The following is a 15,472-nucleotide window of genomic DNA, read 5'->3' on the forward strand; positions in this document are numbered from 1 at the left end:
CTCCTAAAGAATGGAGCTCTGTGACAGAAGGTGGCCAGGGAGACGAAGGCAGCCAATGGAGGTGGGGGCTGTAAAAGGGACTTGGAAAGGGATGTGGTTAGTGGGCATGGTGGGGATGGGTTGGGGTCAGACTTAATGATCTTAGAGGTCTTTTCCAACCTTAATGAATCTATGACCATACCAAACCCCACTACTGCAAGCAAACCCTACTGATCACCTGCTACCTGCAGATCTCAGTCATGCAATTCATCCTCTTGAAGATCATCATAATTATATATATATAAAAAAAAGACAGGTGGCACACCCTTAACTAGAGATGTTTTTGTAATGGTTAAATGCTGGCCTGGAGCCAACCTGAAAGTTCAGGAGGAAGGGATTTAGGAGCTGATCTCCACATTTCACAACTGGTCCCATGTATAAACAGGGACTTGCCCAAAGTCCCACATTCAAGAGTTTGAAGTCAGATCTTGATCTGAATTTGGTGGCTTGGGCCAGTTTCAAGAATCACAAATTACCTCCACTTATTATTATTATTAATAATAAAGCATTACTTTATGCAGGAGCTTTGAGGTTCATTGTGATATGCAGACAAGCAGTTAGAGCGGGGGCAAGGCGTGCAGCTGGTGCGAGCAGGTGGGATTTGCATTGTCTGCAGCACCGGGGCCAAGCCCTGCCTGCACCAAGGTGGGAAGCACCCTGCATTGCAGGTCCACCACAAGCATCATGGCCAGGGTTAGGGTTAGAATTGCCCCCAGCCCAGTACTCGCCACCAGCCTCCAATGGAAGGCATTTCAGCAGGCAGGAGCCGGTGAATGTCAAGCACCACACCAGTTCCATGCAAACCACGCTAACTCAAGACTGCACGCATCAAGTTTGTTGGGCTTGGGGGAAAAGTTTGTGAATAGGGTTTTCTAGTTCTTCTTGTACCATGCCTGTTTTGGAGTTTGTTTGGTGGAAGAACCAACACTGCAAAAGAAAATGTTGCTTCCACCTGCAAAAGAACTGATGAGGATCAGAGCCTGGAGAGGATGCCTTGGAGCATCTCTTCCCAGCTGACTCCCAGCAGATTCCCAAGAGCCTTTAGGCTGCACATCATCACACCCACAAACCCCTCTGCGCTCACCAGGAGCACACCCAGACAAGAAAAGCTGCTGGCTGCAGGGTAGGCACAGAGCTCTGGGCTTTGCTGCTTTCCATGCAATGCAAATCCTCCCCCATGATCTTTGATGTGCACAGATGGGTCAGTGCTAGCAGACATCTGCAGGCTGACACCACTGCACGAACTGATCCTGTTCCTCAATTGTATTTGCAAATGAGTGCACATTTCCTGCTTGCTGGGTGTGCTCGTGGGCACTTTGTCCCTTCAAATCACTGCCACAGCCACCAGTGCAAAACACAGAGCAGCACTCGCTGCAGGTGCTCAATGCCATCAGATTCAAGGAGTGGATAATAAGTATTGAAAGGTGTGATTGCAGCCAAGCGGGCTGGCTAATCAGCTACTGATTTCACCCTAATGTCCCAGATCACTTAGAAATTTAATCTGGAGGTGGTGGGAGGGACAGGGGAGCAGTAAGTGGAATTGCTGTGGAAATGCAGTATCCCTTTCTAAACACTGCACAATTACAGCGGCGACTTGGTTACCTCCAATTCATCCAGCCAAGGCCAAGTTCACAAACATAGGGACCTTGGATGTGTTTTTTCCTCCCGTTTCTTTTACTTTACTCAATTACTGCAGAGATCCAGTCTCTGCATCAGGTCCAACAGGGGCTGATGGGGAACTGATCCCCCCCAAACAGCCCTAAAAATGATGATATTTGGCTCAAGAGCCGTATCCAGGCAGAGGTACCCTTCAGTCTCACCCTCCCAGCTCTTGCTTTCACAAATGCTGTGTGACCAGTCAAACTGGATCGGATTTTCTTCAGGGGATTTTTTTCCTATCCCAAAATACAACCCTCCTACTGCAGCGACACCGAAAAAAAAATGTGGGCGTTATCTGTGTGGTTTCAGGTGCTGCTCTGGGAGACCTCAGGTTTGTCACTTTCTGTTAGGAAAGATTTGGTCTCCAAAAGAGCAGTGATGCAGTGGCACGGCTGCCCAGGGAGTGGTGGTGTCGCCATCCCCAGAGGTGTTCCAGAACGGTGGGGATGTGGCACCAAGGGATGTGGTTATGGGCACAGGGGGATGGGTTGGGGTTGGGGTTGGGGATCTCAGTGGTCTTCTCCAATCTCAGTGATTCTCTGATTCTTGGGGGCTGCATCTCATTTCCAAGGGGCACACCTTGGTGTGAGTTGGAGTGGATCTGGACCTGAAAACCAGTCTTGGAGCCACTTGAAGCAAATGATAAACTCAGAGCTCAGTAAATGACTAAACAAGTTGTGCGGGCAGCAGAAAACAGGAGCTGTGTCCCACAGCCTGGCCTCAACCCTGCGGATTCTCTGAGGTCTCATACAGGAGGAGCTCCCATTGCCATTCTTTTTCCCAGCAACGCATTGCATCGGACCTCCACACACTCCCAAAGAACCGATACCTTTGACACTGGCAAAAACTCACACCTACTTTCTGTGCTCGCTGTGAGCCCAGGCTGCAGTGCACAGCCCCAGGGCCAAGCGGGACCCAGGCAGAGGATCCAACCCTCCCTTTGTTCTCAAGCTTGGCTCATTCGCTCTTCTCCCTCCTCCCCCCCGCCTTTCTTTTTCTTTTTCTTTCCTTTTTCTTTTTCTCTTTTATTATTTTTTTTTTTTAAGGTAACAATACATCCTTTCAGGCACTGCCAAAGCCCTACTCAAGCCCACTCCGATAAGACCTGGCAGGAAAGGTAACTGCCATCAATATTTTGGTGAATGTTAACCACCTGAGGACAACCCCGGGTGGGGGATCCCAACGGGCGGCTGCGAGCACCTGGGCTATGTTGGAAAACACCACATTAAAAGTCCTCTCCCTCCAGATCCCCCCCGAATTCCCAGGACATACTCTCCAGTGTAAGTGGCTGTGAAGGCAGCGCTGAGCCAGGACAGTGTGCTCCACTCGGAGGTATGTTTTCGTGATGCTTCTTTTGCGGCCTTTTCATTGACTCCGCTAAAATATTATTCTTCAGCCAGAGTTTATTTTGGATAAGTGCGGCTCCAAGTGCAACTTCTGGAGCCCTAAATTCTCCATCGCGGGATCCAGAATTAAATGTTACAAATGAAAGAAGCCCCCCGAAAAATGGGGGATGGCTTTTGGTCGGGGTCTCCCAGGCAGCGCTGCCATCGCCATCGCGGGCGCTGCACAGCAGTGCTTTGTCTGTGTTCTGCAGGAGCACCTGTCCTCAGCCCTGCCTTCAAAGTCAGAAATCGCCCCGTGTGTTATGAGTAGGAACCCGGGATTACGATAAAGAGCGGTTTCAGACTGACAGCAAATTAAAGCGCAAGCCAAGGTATATATACACCATTCGGAGACGTATTTATAAGAGGGTTTTTTCCCCTAAAACCAGAAAAATATAATGATATTCTGTCGTGGAGTCTGAGACTTTCTGTGTTATTATTAAGACATAGCAAACATTTCTAGGTAAAAAACTGCGAGCTGGATGGCGTTCTTCTCAGAATAAGCTTTCCCCACTTAGCAGCAGGATGAATTTTTTCTCGTGTTCGTGCAAAAAAAGTATGGTTTTTTGCCAAGCTAAATGGCCAGCGCATATTTCTCATCTGTCACAGATAGGAGAGACAGGTAGACAGAAAAACCAGCGCTCCCTGCCCTCCTGATTGCTGTTTTTCTATCGTAGCCTGCTTCGCTGTAATAATTTTAACGTGATGAGTGTTATGCTGTGTTTTCTTTTTAACTGTAAGCTACGGCCCTTCCTTCGGGTTTGGAAGGCGAATAAAGCAAATGAAAACAGAAGGGAAATGGAATAAATTATCAGCGTTGAACAAAAGCAAATTCGACAAAGTAATTGCTGTTTATGGAGTAAATAGTGAGGCTGGGATAAATCAACGCACCCCACTCCTCTCTCCGGCCCTGGGATAGGTATTAAAAACCAGTGCTGGATTTGGTGCCTTGGGGGCAGCCCCACAGATCCCACCCCGACTCCTTAGCACTATTATTACTCAGGGAAACTCCGGGAATTATCAGCATGGGGCAAAACAGGGAGAAAAGAAGCAAAGGGGAAGAGCTCAGGGCGGCGTCCATCCTGCCAGCCCTGCGAGCAGCTTCAAAATGCCTTCAGATGGGTTTCCATTGGGAAAGCAGCCCATGTGCTGCCCAGAGCCACATCCCCCTCTTCCAGGACACAGCACCCTCAGCACCAGCAGGAAAACTACGTCCTATGTGAGGATTAGCAAAGTGCTCACCACTTGCTCCTGCCCCTCATCACTGGACACATCCAACAGGACAAGCGTGTGCCCAAAAGTGGGCACCTGGAACCTGGTCTCGGGGTCTGTGCCCAAAGGCAGAGCAGGCAGGGAGCGGCGGTGGGCACAAAACCATTGGGGAAGGAGAGCGCGGTGTCCCCAGCCCGCCCATAGGGAACCACAACGCGGGCAGCAAAAGGGGGAAACTCATTGAAATTCTCAGACGTGGCCAAAGATTTATGTTATATATGAAATAAAATATTTATATAGTGCTCAGGCACACAGCTACGCACTTGGCATAGGGGAGGAACAGCAAGACACGGGCGTATTTTCGGCATATGCGAGTGCATGCATACGTGAGTCTGTGTTTAGATAGATACATATATATATAAAACAAATCCCTGTTTATTGCTCAGCAGAGAAAACTGCAATTTTTTTACACAAATAACCCCAATGCAAATAAACTCCCCACCCTGAGCAAACTCAACGCGATCCCGTCGCAGATTTCTCTATTTTTCAAATAAATCACCGTTCCACCCCAACATGGACCTGGCAGCTTGGATTTCCAAATCACTCAGGAGCGGCGCTGGGATGGGAGCTGGAAGCAGCCCAAACAAACAACTTTACAAGTTCCAGAAGCCGGGTGCCCCCATCCCCACCGCCCCCTCTTTTCTCTCCTTTTGGGAGGGGTGGGCGCTGGCCCATAGGAAACCAGTGACCCAGGGACATCTGCAAGCGATTAGGATGCAGACTTCAGGTAGCTCCCAGAAACACGTGCTGTCCACATTACACCCTCCAAGTATATTTCCACAACTTTACTTCTCCAAATAAACAGTCGGGCTCTCCCTGCATTAGCAAGGAGCTGCACAAACAGGTAGAGAGAATGGCAGTTTTATTCCCCCTTCCAATTCTGATGGATTTCTTGTAAGCTGTTGCCGGGCTGCGTAATTTGAACTATTGCTTGGAAAACATAATAGGGCAGGTTTAAAATTACTGCCATGTATTTATCTGTATGTGACTATGAAACATGGTGTACGATTTGCACAGCGCGTTAACGAACAGCCGCTTATGGGAGCGAGCGGTGCTGAGCTCAAATAAACCTACAAAATAGATGCACTAACCAGAATCCACCAGGATTTATAGCTGGGTTGGGAGAATTCCTTTTAATTTCTATAATTGGGTTTTCTATCTTTTGAAGCAAACATTCTTCTAACTGCTTTAAAAGAGGGGGGTCTCGGGGATGCCGTGCTGAGGACACTGCGTCTCTGTGGCTGTGGATGGGCCCTGGGAGGACACTGAGCACAGACAGCAGTGACAGCGGCTGTGATACGGGACGCTGCTCCTTTACGGGAAGAAAAGAGAAAAACAGAGGGAAAAAACAATGCTGATCACTCATAGCCACCGTTTGCTCAAGGTCATTTGTCCTTTACAGGAGAGCTCGGTGCTGCTGTAAATGAAATCTGCACCTTTTGTGCTCGTTATACCTGAGCTTTGATTCTGGCTTTGATCGCTTCACCCAAAGTCATTCAAACCGGACTGAGTTATCTCGGCGTCCCATTGGGGACTGTGCACAGAGCTGCTGCAGCGGATGGGGAGAGAGCCCAGAGCCCCCCCAGCTGGGCATGAGCCCCACAGGGAACAGAGCTGGGGCATGGCCGCTGCTTGGAGCTCCAAAACATGGCAAACCCACAGCATCCAGCAGCAATACCTAACTGAGGCCGAAGGCTTGCATGCAAGATAAAGGTGCATCCTGGGGAGAAACAACAATAACAACAATAACAATAAAAACCATCCTCCTTCTCAACAAGGAGAAACACTCAGCACTTTCTGCGTGTTCCCATTCCCCTCTAACCGAGCCTGATAAATTTTCCATTTGCCGACGTTTGCGCAGCCTGGAGCCAAGCGCTGTGAGCAAAGAAATAAATAAGCAAGAAACGCATCGCTTTCATCTCCAGAAACGAGCACTTGTGAGGCACAACTCTGCGCGCAGTGCCTTCCGGCTGCAGCAGAAGGAGAACACCACGGCGGGGTTCTGCGCGCTTACATGGGAGCCAAGGAGCGTTAACCTCATCCCGCGCTGCCCTGTGCTCGGCTCTGGGCTCCAAAAGGAGGGAAGAAATCCCCACTTTCCCCTTCCTTTTCTCAGATTGGAGCGTTTTCCAGAGGAAAAAGCATTTCTCTGATCCAAAAGCCTTCAGCACTTTCCCCGGTGCCGTTTCACGGCCTCAGTGAAGGTGCAGTGATTTCACAGCCACAGCCGACAGAGGTGGGCAAACAACCACTGCCACCCCACTCCCTCCATAGAAATAATCACACTTTCCTGCTGCCCTGAGATTCCCCACTCCCGACTTCTGAAATTCTTTTGCTTTATCCAATCCACCGGGGCGGCGAGATGGGATTTTCGGGCACGTAAAAGGCCGTAAAAGCAAATATCTTTAGGCACTCAGCGCAAAGGCTGTTACCTTACACACCAAGAAGGGGGAAACCAGCCTGAGCTGCAGCTCACCCAAACCCGGTCTGGAGTTCAATCACAGCACAACATTGCCTGCAGCTCAGCCCGGAGCAGCTGCGCATTATCGGGGCAGATTTCTATAAACACTGAAAGCAATAATGCAAACGCACCACATCAAGCAATTCTGAGCTACGCCTGCAAAAGGAATTGATAATTTCACCACCAATTTGCTAAAGCCCTTCGTTCGGTACAGTGACCTCCTGATGAGGACACCCCAACCCGTGCCCGAGAAATGCTCGGGAAATTGAAAGCTCAGTGAGTGCAGTGCCAAAGGGCACCGAGTGCCACCAGGCAGGGCTGTGCCACCCACCCGTGGCCTGGGGCTGTGTCCCCCCACTCCTTCCATCCCCCCCAGCTGCAGCTTTTGCAACGGAGAAGAAATATTCCTCGCTTTGCTCATTAACAGAGCAAGAACACTCCTTGAGGAGCTGTTCCATGCAGGGAGGGGTGCCGCAGAACCCCCATTTTTAATAAAGAGTCATTGCTGAGAAGGGAGAGGCTTTTATAGGGGAGAGCGATAATTACATTGCAATTAAGCGCAGCTGAAAGCCGCCCCAAAACACAGCAGCAGCCCCCCAGGCCGCTTCCATGGCACAACCCTATCTGGCACTGAGTTTTGTGCCATCAAGCAGTGGGCGACGCAGTTCTGATATCAAAACAAAGAGGCACTGTGCATCCTGGCTACCTGTTCTTAGGGACTGCCACTACAACCCAAAGCTTGCAGAGGGGCCGGGTGACATCACCATTAGCCAAACCAGGTCAGAAGAGCCAGATGACAACACCACCCCCGCCCCACAACACCAGTGCCCATCACACCTGCAGGCTTTGGGCAGCAGCAGCCTTGGCATAGCAAGGCGGATGAAGCCCCCCCAAAAAACCACCTGCAAAACAAAGCTCATTTTGGAGCAAAAGCAAAACCCAACCGCTCTGTCGCACATCATTACTATGGAACATTTGTATGGCTGGAGAGGAACACTCCCTGCGCACCCACACGGCTCCTGCTGTTCCCTTTGCTGCTAAAGCTGCTGCCTCACTCCCTGTCCAGAGCCTTGCAGGGATCGTTGCCTAAAATACAATGATTTGGTTGAGCATGAGGGAGGAAAACCACACAATGAGGTCCATAATCCGTGGGCTCCTTGCTAAAAATCCTTCCAGATATCTGAGCTCACCACTTATGATAAAACAGTGTAAATGCTACAAGAAGAAAAGGGAACTTCCATCCTGACCTACGAAGGGCACTCAGAGCCTCGCAACACACCCGTCATTAACCAGCCTGCCCCTATTGCCCGAAAACAGTAATTCCAAAATGATAAAGTTACATACGACAACAGAACTGGAAAGGAAAACTCCTTTATGTTGCACTTTTGCTTAAGGCTCAAACTTGTCGAACTGCTTTCTTTTGTTAAAGCAGATCCTTTGGTAACGAAAAGGCGGCGGTGCTTCCACAGACGGACTTTCGGAATGAGAAATGCTCTCATTCTTATGCTTTTCACTCCATCAAAGCTGCTCTGGCATTTATCAGCAGCAGAGCCGCTGAGCAATCTGCTGTCACCGCGTCTTTCTCCTCCAGGTACGCTGCTGGTTGGGGTTTTGCTGCCCAGCTCCAGCTGTGGGCTCAGAGCAGTGCCCTTCCCGAGCAATCCGGGATGCTCCCATCACAAACACGCACAGCAAAGGAGACCTGCAGGGCTCAGCTCCGCTCACACTCTGACTGAGAGCTGAAATCACCAAAGCAAAAGATTTCCAAATCCTCCCCTCAGAACGTTTGCTATGAGTTTACTTTTGTAAAACAAACGACGCAAAACTCGGCACATCTCTGGGACACAAAGTGACAACCCGGAGCGCTTTGAAATGGTCTTCTGTGCTGCAGAGATGTGTAAGAAACCCCAAAATCTCCCGAAGGAAACCCACCCCGGCACCCGCGCTCCGTCCCTGCTCCTGCAGACAAAGGTCTGGAAATAGGACAGCACTTATAGGACAGCACTTACAGAACAGCACTTACCTTCCAGCTCCCCCACAGATAACTACTCCCCCACAGTCTGCAAGCAAAAAAGTCTTGGGGCAAGATAGCAAAAGACAAGCAGGGTGCACTGGGGAGATTGCTTGCAGATGCGTTTATTCAGAGCTCCTTCCCCCGCTGCCTTTTGCTTTTTTTCTTTTTTCTTTTTTCTTTCTTTTTTTTTTTCTTTTAAGCATTTTTTAAAAAAACTCTTTTTTTCCTTCTAACTTTTTGTTCACGTGCCATTTCCAGCGCTACGAAAATCCCCTTACGAACGCAACAGCGCAAAACAGGGATGAGGGATGCGCACCGGCCGAGCCGGATCCTGCCCTGAAGGACAAAGGCTGCCAACGGCAGCGGCGTTAACGAAGCCCCCAGCGTTAAGGCTCGGGCTGATACCAACAACTGCGTGGGGCGCACCGAGAGCCACCGCTGCCCCGAGCGGGTCGGGCAGCTCCCGCAGCTCCCAGCGCCCGTCTGCGCTGCAGCGCATCGCCACCCCCTCCCTGACACCCAGCGAGGCGAGTCCTGCGCTGCGCTGCGCTGCGCTCCATCCAGGTAACAGCTTCTCTCCCCCTCCAAGCATCCCGTAATAAGTTTACTCGCGTGTCGCACGATTCACCGTAAGGGAACATCGCTGTATTTCAACACATAACCCAAAGAGCTCCGGCGCTTATTTGTTTGCAACAGACATAACCCGAAATGCTCCGGCGCTTATTTGGTCACTTTCTGCTGTTCGGTTCCGATGATCGGAGTTGGACAACTCAGCAAAACTCTGCGGGCCGATGAGCCCCTCCGGCTCCCGAATGCCCGCAGCAGCGCAGAGCCGCTCCGCGGGGAAGGGGCGGAGAGGGGGGAACACTACGGGGGGGGAAAAAAAAACAACCAATACAATAAAAACTGACTTTAAACACTGAATTGGGGGATTAAAAAAGAACAAAAAGTTGAGTTCGGGTCCTTAAAAAAAAAATAATAAACGCATTGGGAGACTTTTTATTTAAAAAAAAGAAAAAAGACGATTCCGGGCGCTCCCCGCACCCGCCGCTGCCCCACGCACGGCCGCAGCGGGGGCGGCGCCGCGCACGGTTCGCGCAGCCCCTCCTCCCCTCCCCCCCCGCGGGGCGCGCAGCGCTCCCCGCCCCCGCGCGGCCCCGCGCCGTTCCTGGGCCTTTGGCGCCCCCTCCGGACGGCGGCGCGCACCGCCCGCGGCTCCGCTCCCCGCGCTGCGGGCAGAGCTCGGACCGCTCCGCGCTGATCCGCGGGAACCCCTCCGGCACGCAGCGCACGGACTTCGGCGCCTGGGAAGCCCGAAGCCGTCGCGGGGCGGAGCGAAGAGAAGCGCAACGGCTCCCACCGCCCCACGCCCCGCCCCGGCGCTCCCGCAACCTTCGCGCGGCCGCCCCCTGCGCGGCGCTGCGCGGAGTTGCGCGCCCGTCGGCCCCGCCCCTCGGCGGCGCCTCAACCAATCGCGTGCGCGCCAGCCCCCGGGGGCCGGCCGCCCATTGGCGGAGCGCTGCCGAGCCGAAATCGCCGCGGAGAGTATTTATTCCCGCGGCGCGGAGCGGGCCGCAGAGCCGCGCTGCAGAGCCGCGGGGCGCGCCCGGCCCCACGCCGCCACCCACGGCCCCGCGCCCGCGCTTTTCTCTCCCTCGCTTTGCGAAAGTTCGCCCCTCTCCGCCGCCCTTCTGAATTTTTGCCTCGGAGGAGTCGGGAAAAGAGAAAGAGAACGTTAAAAACTTTTGCAAACTTTTCCAGCTTCTTCCCCCCTCTCGCAGCCGGGCTGCGCGCTGGTGGAGACTCCGTCTCTGCCGGCTTTACTTCTTGTTTTTAACCCTTCCCCGCCCCTCAGCCGCCCGGTTGTTTTTTTTCTCTCCGTTTTCTCCTCCCCTGATCCCCCTGTGCCGCTTTCTCGCATGAATCTCCTAGACCCCTTCATGAAAATGACAGAAGAACAGGACAAATGCATCTCCGACGCCCCCAGCCCCACCATGTCGGATGACTCCGCCGGGTCCCCCTGCCCCTCCGGATCCGGCTCGGACACGGAGAACACCCGACCTCAAGAGAACACCTTCCCCAAAGGCGACCCGGACCTGAAGAAGGAGAGCGACGAGGACAAATTCCCCGTGTGCATCCGCGAGGCCGTGAGCCAGGTGCTCAAGGGCTACGACTGGACCCTGGTGCCCATGCCCGTGCGGGTGAACGGATCCAGCAAGAACAAACCCCACGTGAAGCGCCCCATGAACGCCTTCATGGTGTGGGCCCAGGCGGCTCGAAGGAAGCTGGCTGACCAGTACCCGCATCTGCACAACGCCGAGCTCAGCAAGACGCTGGGCAAGCTGTGGAGGTGAGCGGGAGGTGGGAGCGATGCGCTGGGGTGGGCGGGGGGACGCAGCCTGCAGAGTTTGCTCCGGCTGTGACGGCGCGAGGAGGAGAGAGGAAAAGGAGGGAGAGGATGGTTGGAAGCCTGGAAAAGTTGCCGCAAAGTTTTGCATGCGCTGGCAAAGTTGTTCGGCGGAATAGGAGGGGGAGAGCAGGGCAAGGAGAGCCCTGGGGCTGCCCTCTGCTCCTGCAAAGGTTTTATGCTGCTTGAGCCGTGCCCTGTGCATGCTGCAGCCGGGGGAGCGCTTGGTGATGTGCAGGGGAAGCGATGGGCCTAGATTGCATCAGCTCTGTGCAGAGCGAGGGGAGGGGGCAAAAGCTGCCAACCCCCGGGTGGGTGCCCAGGGGCGGCTGGGTGCCCTCCGCCTTCCAAAATAAGGCAGGGAGGGGTGAAAACCAGGAGGCAAGTGAGTCACCTGGCTGCCAATGAGTGTGACTGCAGAAAGGAGGGGCGGAGGGGAATCCTAAATCCACAGCGGGAGGAGAAAGTGGTGAGCAACTCTGGTCCTGGCAGCCGGCGCGAGAGCCGTCACCCACAGTGCCCGGGGATGGGGGAGCTGAGGAGCACTGGTGCTCTCACACCTCTCGTTTGGTCATTGAAACGCGGGGTGACAACCAGCGTGTGCCCCAAAGTGGGGGTTCAGTGCTGGAAGGGGGGAGTTCGCATCCCTGTTTGTGGGGACTGGGAGAGGTTTGGGGCTGATGTCAATGGCAGAGCGGAGGGAAACACTTGCGCCTCTCCCCTGTGAGCTGCAGCTGACCCCTCACCGTGTTTTCCCCCCCTTCCCCATCCTCCTCAGGCTGCTGAATGAGAGCGAGAAGCGTCCCTTCGTGGAGGAGGCCGAGCGGCTGCGGGTGCAGCACAAGAAGGACCACCCCGACTACAAGTACCAACCACGCAGGAGGAAGTCGGTGAAGAACGGGCAGTCGGAGCAGGAGGAGGGCTCCGAGCAGACCCACATCTCCCCCAACGCCATCTTCAAGGCGCTGCAGGCGGACTCCCCGCAGTCATCCTCCAGCATCAGCGAGGTGCACTCCCCCGGGGAGCACTCAGGTAGGTGTCACACCCTGCACCCAGCTCTGGGGTCAGCAAAGCAGGTTGAGATCGGGGGCGGGTATGGGGGGAATAAGGAAAGTAAGGGGAAATACGGAGCCACGAGCGCAGCGAGGAGGGACCCACCAGGCTTGCCCATAGCACTGCCACAAGTGCTGATCCGTGTGTGCCAGCCCCTGGGGCTGCTTCCACCCTGCTCTGCCCACGAGAAACGCAAAGCTGTGTTTCTTTTTCCTTTACTTGTTGCAGCAGAGGGGCACCCGTAGCGCCAGCATTCTCATTCCTTGCACCTGAAGATATCTGAGTTCCCCTATGCATCTGCCCACGCCCCCCCAAGCCTTAGGGATGAGGTTAACCATTAACACCATTATCACGTTGGGCGCGAGGTGCCCGGTGCGATCCCCTCATCACGCTCACACTCTCTCTTTCCCTTGCAGGGCAGTCGCAGGGTCCCCCCACACCCCCCACCACCCCCAAAACGGACGCTCAGCAGCCGGGCAAGCAGGACCTGAAGCGCGAGGGCCGCCCTTTGGCGGAAGGCGGCCGCCAACCTCCCCACATCGATTTCCGAGACGTGGACATCGGCGAGCTCAGCAGCGACGTCATCTCCAACATCGAAACCTTCGACGTCAACGAGTTCGACCAATACCTGCCCCCCAACGGCCACCCGGGGGTCCCGGCCACCCACGGCCAGGTCACCACCTACAGCGGTACCTACGGCATCAGCAGCTCGGCCAGCTCTCCGGCGGGCGCCGGGCACGCCTGGATGGCCAAGCAGCAGCCACAGCCCCCACAGCCCCCAGCACAGCCCCCGGCACAGCACACACTGCCAGCACTGAGCGGTGAGCAGGGTCCGGCACAGCAGCGGCCGCACATCAAAACAGAGCAGCTGAGCCCCAGCCACTACAGCGAGCAGCAGCAGCACTCCCCGCAGCAGCAGCAGCAGCAGCAACAGCAGCTGGGCTACGGCTCCTTCAACCTGCAGCACTACGGCTCCTCGTACCCCCCCATCACCCGCTCGCAGTACGATTACACCGAGCACCAGAACTCCGGCTCCTACTACAGCCACGCCGCCGGGCAGAGCGGGGGCCTCTACTCCACCTTCACCTACATGAACCCCACGCAGCGCCCCATGTACACCCCCATCGCAGACACGTCGGGGGTGCCCTCTATCCCGCAGACCCACAGCCCGCAGCACTGGGAACAGCCCGTCTACACGCAGCTCACCCGGCCTTAAAGCCACGTGAAGGCAAATAAATAAATAAACAAACCAATCAGAAAGGAAAGAAAAGAGGAGGAAAAAAAAAAAAAAGAAAGGAAAAAGAGTAAAAGAAGGCAGTGAGAGTGGAGGACTTCTGTCAGACTTTCCTTTCTTACAAATCGAAATGATGATTGAAGAGAAAAAAAAAAAATTGTTAAAAAATTAAAACATGCACGAGTTCAAGCTGGGGAGCGCCCACAGCGCCCGGAGCTCAGTGCCGGCCCCCATGGACCCAATGCATGGGCATGGGCTGGAGGTGTCCTCTGTTTGCTGGACTTTGGTTACAAGTTGGGTTTCTTAAGGGTTTGTTTGGGTTTTTTTTTAGCAGTAATTAAAGAAAAGGAGAAAAAAAAATAAGGGGGGGTGGGAGGGGTGGGGGGAGAAAAAGAGAAAGCTCAGTCCTCTGTGAGGAAAAATTCTCTATTTTAAATATTTTTTAGTATGTACTGTGTATGATTCGTTACCGATTTGAGGGGATTTATACCTATTTTGTAGGGATTTTTTTTTTTTTTTTTTTGGTAAAATGCTCTTTATTTTTCCAACAGCTGAGAAGTGAACGCTTAGCAGGGGCAGCGCTCGGGTTTTTTTGTGCAGTCAGAGGTATTTTTGTATAGCTTGGTGTCTTTTTGTTCTCTCTAAGAAATTAATAAAAGGAGAAGAGGAAAGCAAAGCTGGGCCACGTGCTTCTCGCTGCCATCGGTGCTGCGTAGGGTCAGCTCAGCGGGGATGGGCGTGGGGAAGAAGAGGTTTTCTATTTTTCTAACTCAAGAGTAGTGCAAAAGTAAAAAGAAAGAAATGAAATAACTAAAAAAGAGCGGCCGGGAGGAGATTTTTTTATCGTTATTTTTTCATAACCTTCAGCCTTAAAAAAAAAAAAAAAGAAAAGAAAAAGAAACCAGCAAAAAAAAAAATAACCGACGCTCTGGCAAAGCCTTAAAGCAGCCCTGCGCTGATCAGCTGGCCCAGCTCTGCGCACACAGCCCAGGGCTGACACTGAGGGTCCCCGGCCCCGGGGGGGTCAACAGAGACTGTGTTTGTTCCCTGAGAAGAGCAGTTTTGAATCACCATTTAATAAGAAAAAAAAAAAGAAAAAGGAAAAAAAAAAAATCTCCCTTTCTGTCCTTTAAGTCCCTTCGAAGAGCATTGCGGGAGCGTTGTTGGGAAGGTAACGGTGCCTGTTAAATTATGGTCAGAACTGTAACCAGTCCTTTTATTTATCTCTCTTAATTCTGTTGTTATTATTATTATTATTATTATTCTTTTGTTGTTGTTGGGTTTTGTTTTGGACTCCGTGTCCTGGGTTTGTACAAACTCGCGCTCTTCCCTTATTTTTCTTTCTTAAGGAGAAACTGGAGGAAAAAAAAAAGTAATAATAAGAAATAATAATTAAAAAAAAAAAAAAAAAGAACCTCCAAACCTATATGAGATGTCGGACAAACTGAAGATTGCAAATGTAGCGCATCACTGAATCATTTGCCTTTGTTTCCTGCCTCAGCTCTATGGGACACAACCAGACCCCATCTCTGCCCTCCACCCCCAGCGCAGCTCCGGGGGCTCAAATGGACGTTGGTGCAGCTGTGGCTGAACAGTTAAGGATTGCTTTTTAAAAAAGACGGCCAACTTTGTTTTGTTTTTTAATTTAAAAAAAAAAATTAAAAAATAATGATATATTTGTTAACTTTTTTTTTTTTAAATAGGGATTCAGTAGGAGAAATCTGAAAGCACTCTTATAATATGGCATCCTCTCTATTTCTGTATAAAAGCAGATCTTTTTTTTTTAAAGTATTTCTGTAACTTAAAAGACCTGTCACTTAAATCCTATTTTTGTCTTTAGGTAAGTTTGTTTTTGGTTGCAAGATCCTTCTTTTTGTGAAACTTACCTTTTTTTTTTTTTGTATATTATTGTTTGCAATAAATATACATTGTATTAAAAGTTAAAAAC

The 15,472-nt window shown here is 52.2% G+C and overlaps 1 protein-coding gene and 1 long non-coding RNA gene across 2 annotated transcripts in view; one reads left to right on the forward strand and one right to left on the reverse strand.

Moving 5' to 3' along the window:
* The window catches only part of LOC107052240, a 46,325-nt gene extending 36,443 nt beyond the window's left edge, over positions 1-9,882 (reverse strand). The window contains exon 1 of the long non-coding RNA XR_006931766.1: positions 8,840-9,882. This is a non-coding gene — a long non-coding RNA (uncharacterized LOC107052240). The remainder of the gene's footprint in view (positions 1-8,839) is intronic.
* A 524-nt stretch (positions 9,883-10,406) lies between these two features.
* SOX9 (SRY-box 9) lies at positions 10,407-14,903 on the forward strand. Its single transcript, NM_204281.2, has 3 exons — positions 10,407-11,180; positions 12,016-12,269; positions 12,707-14,903. The coding sequence occupies exons 1-3, from the start codon at positions 10,750-10,752 to the stop codon at positions 13,504-13,506; spliced, it is 1,485 nt and encodes a 494-aa protein (NP_989612.1). The 5' UTR covers positions 10,407-10,749; the 3' UTR covers positions 13,507-14,903.
* Positions 14,904-15,472: the final 569 nt, after the last annotated feature.

Source organism: Gallus gallus, chromosome 18 (assembly GCF_016699485.2).
Source record: "Gallus gallus isolate bGalGal1 chromosome 18, bGalGal1.mat.broiler.GRCg7b, whole genome shotgun sequence".
Taxonomy (NCBI): Eukaryota; Metazoa; Chordata; class Aves; order Galliformes; family Phasianidae; genus Gallus; species Gallus gallus.

Coding starts and splice junctions, on each gene's coding strand:
- SOX9 (NM_204281.2), top strand. CDS start 10,750: ATGAATCTCCTAGACCCCTTCATGAAAATGACAGAAGAACAGGACAAA. Junction 11,181..12,015: donor ACGCTGGGCAAGCTGTGGAG/GTGAGCGGGAGG, acceptor CATCCTCCTCAG/GCTGCTGAATGAGAGCGAGA. Junction 12,270..12,706: donor CTCCCCCGGGGAGCACTCAG/GTAGGTGTCACA, acceptor TTTCCCTTGCAG/GGCAGTCGCAGGGTCCCCCC.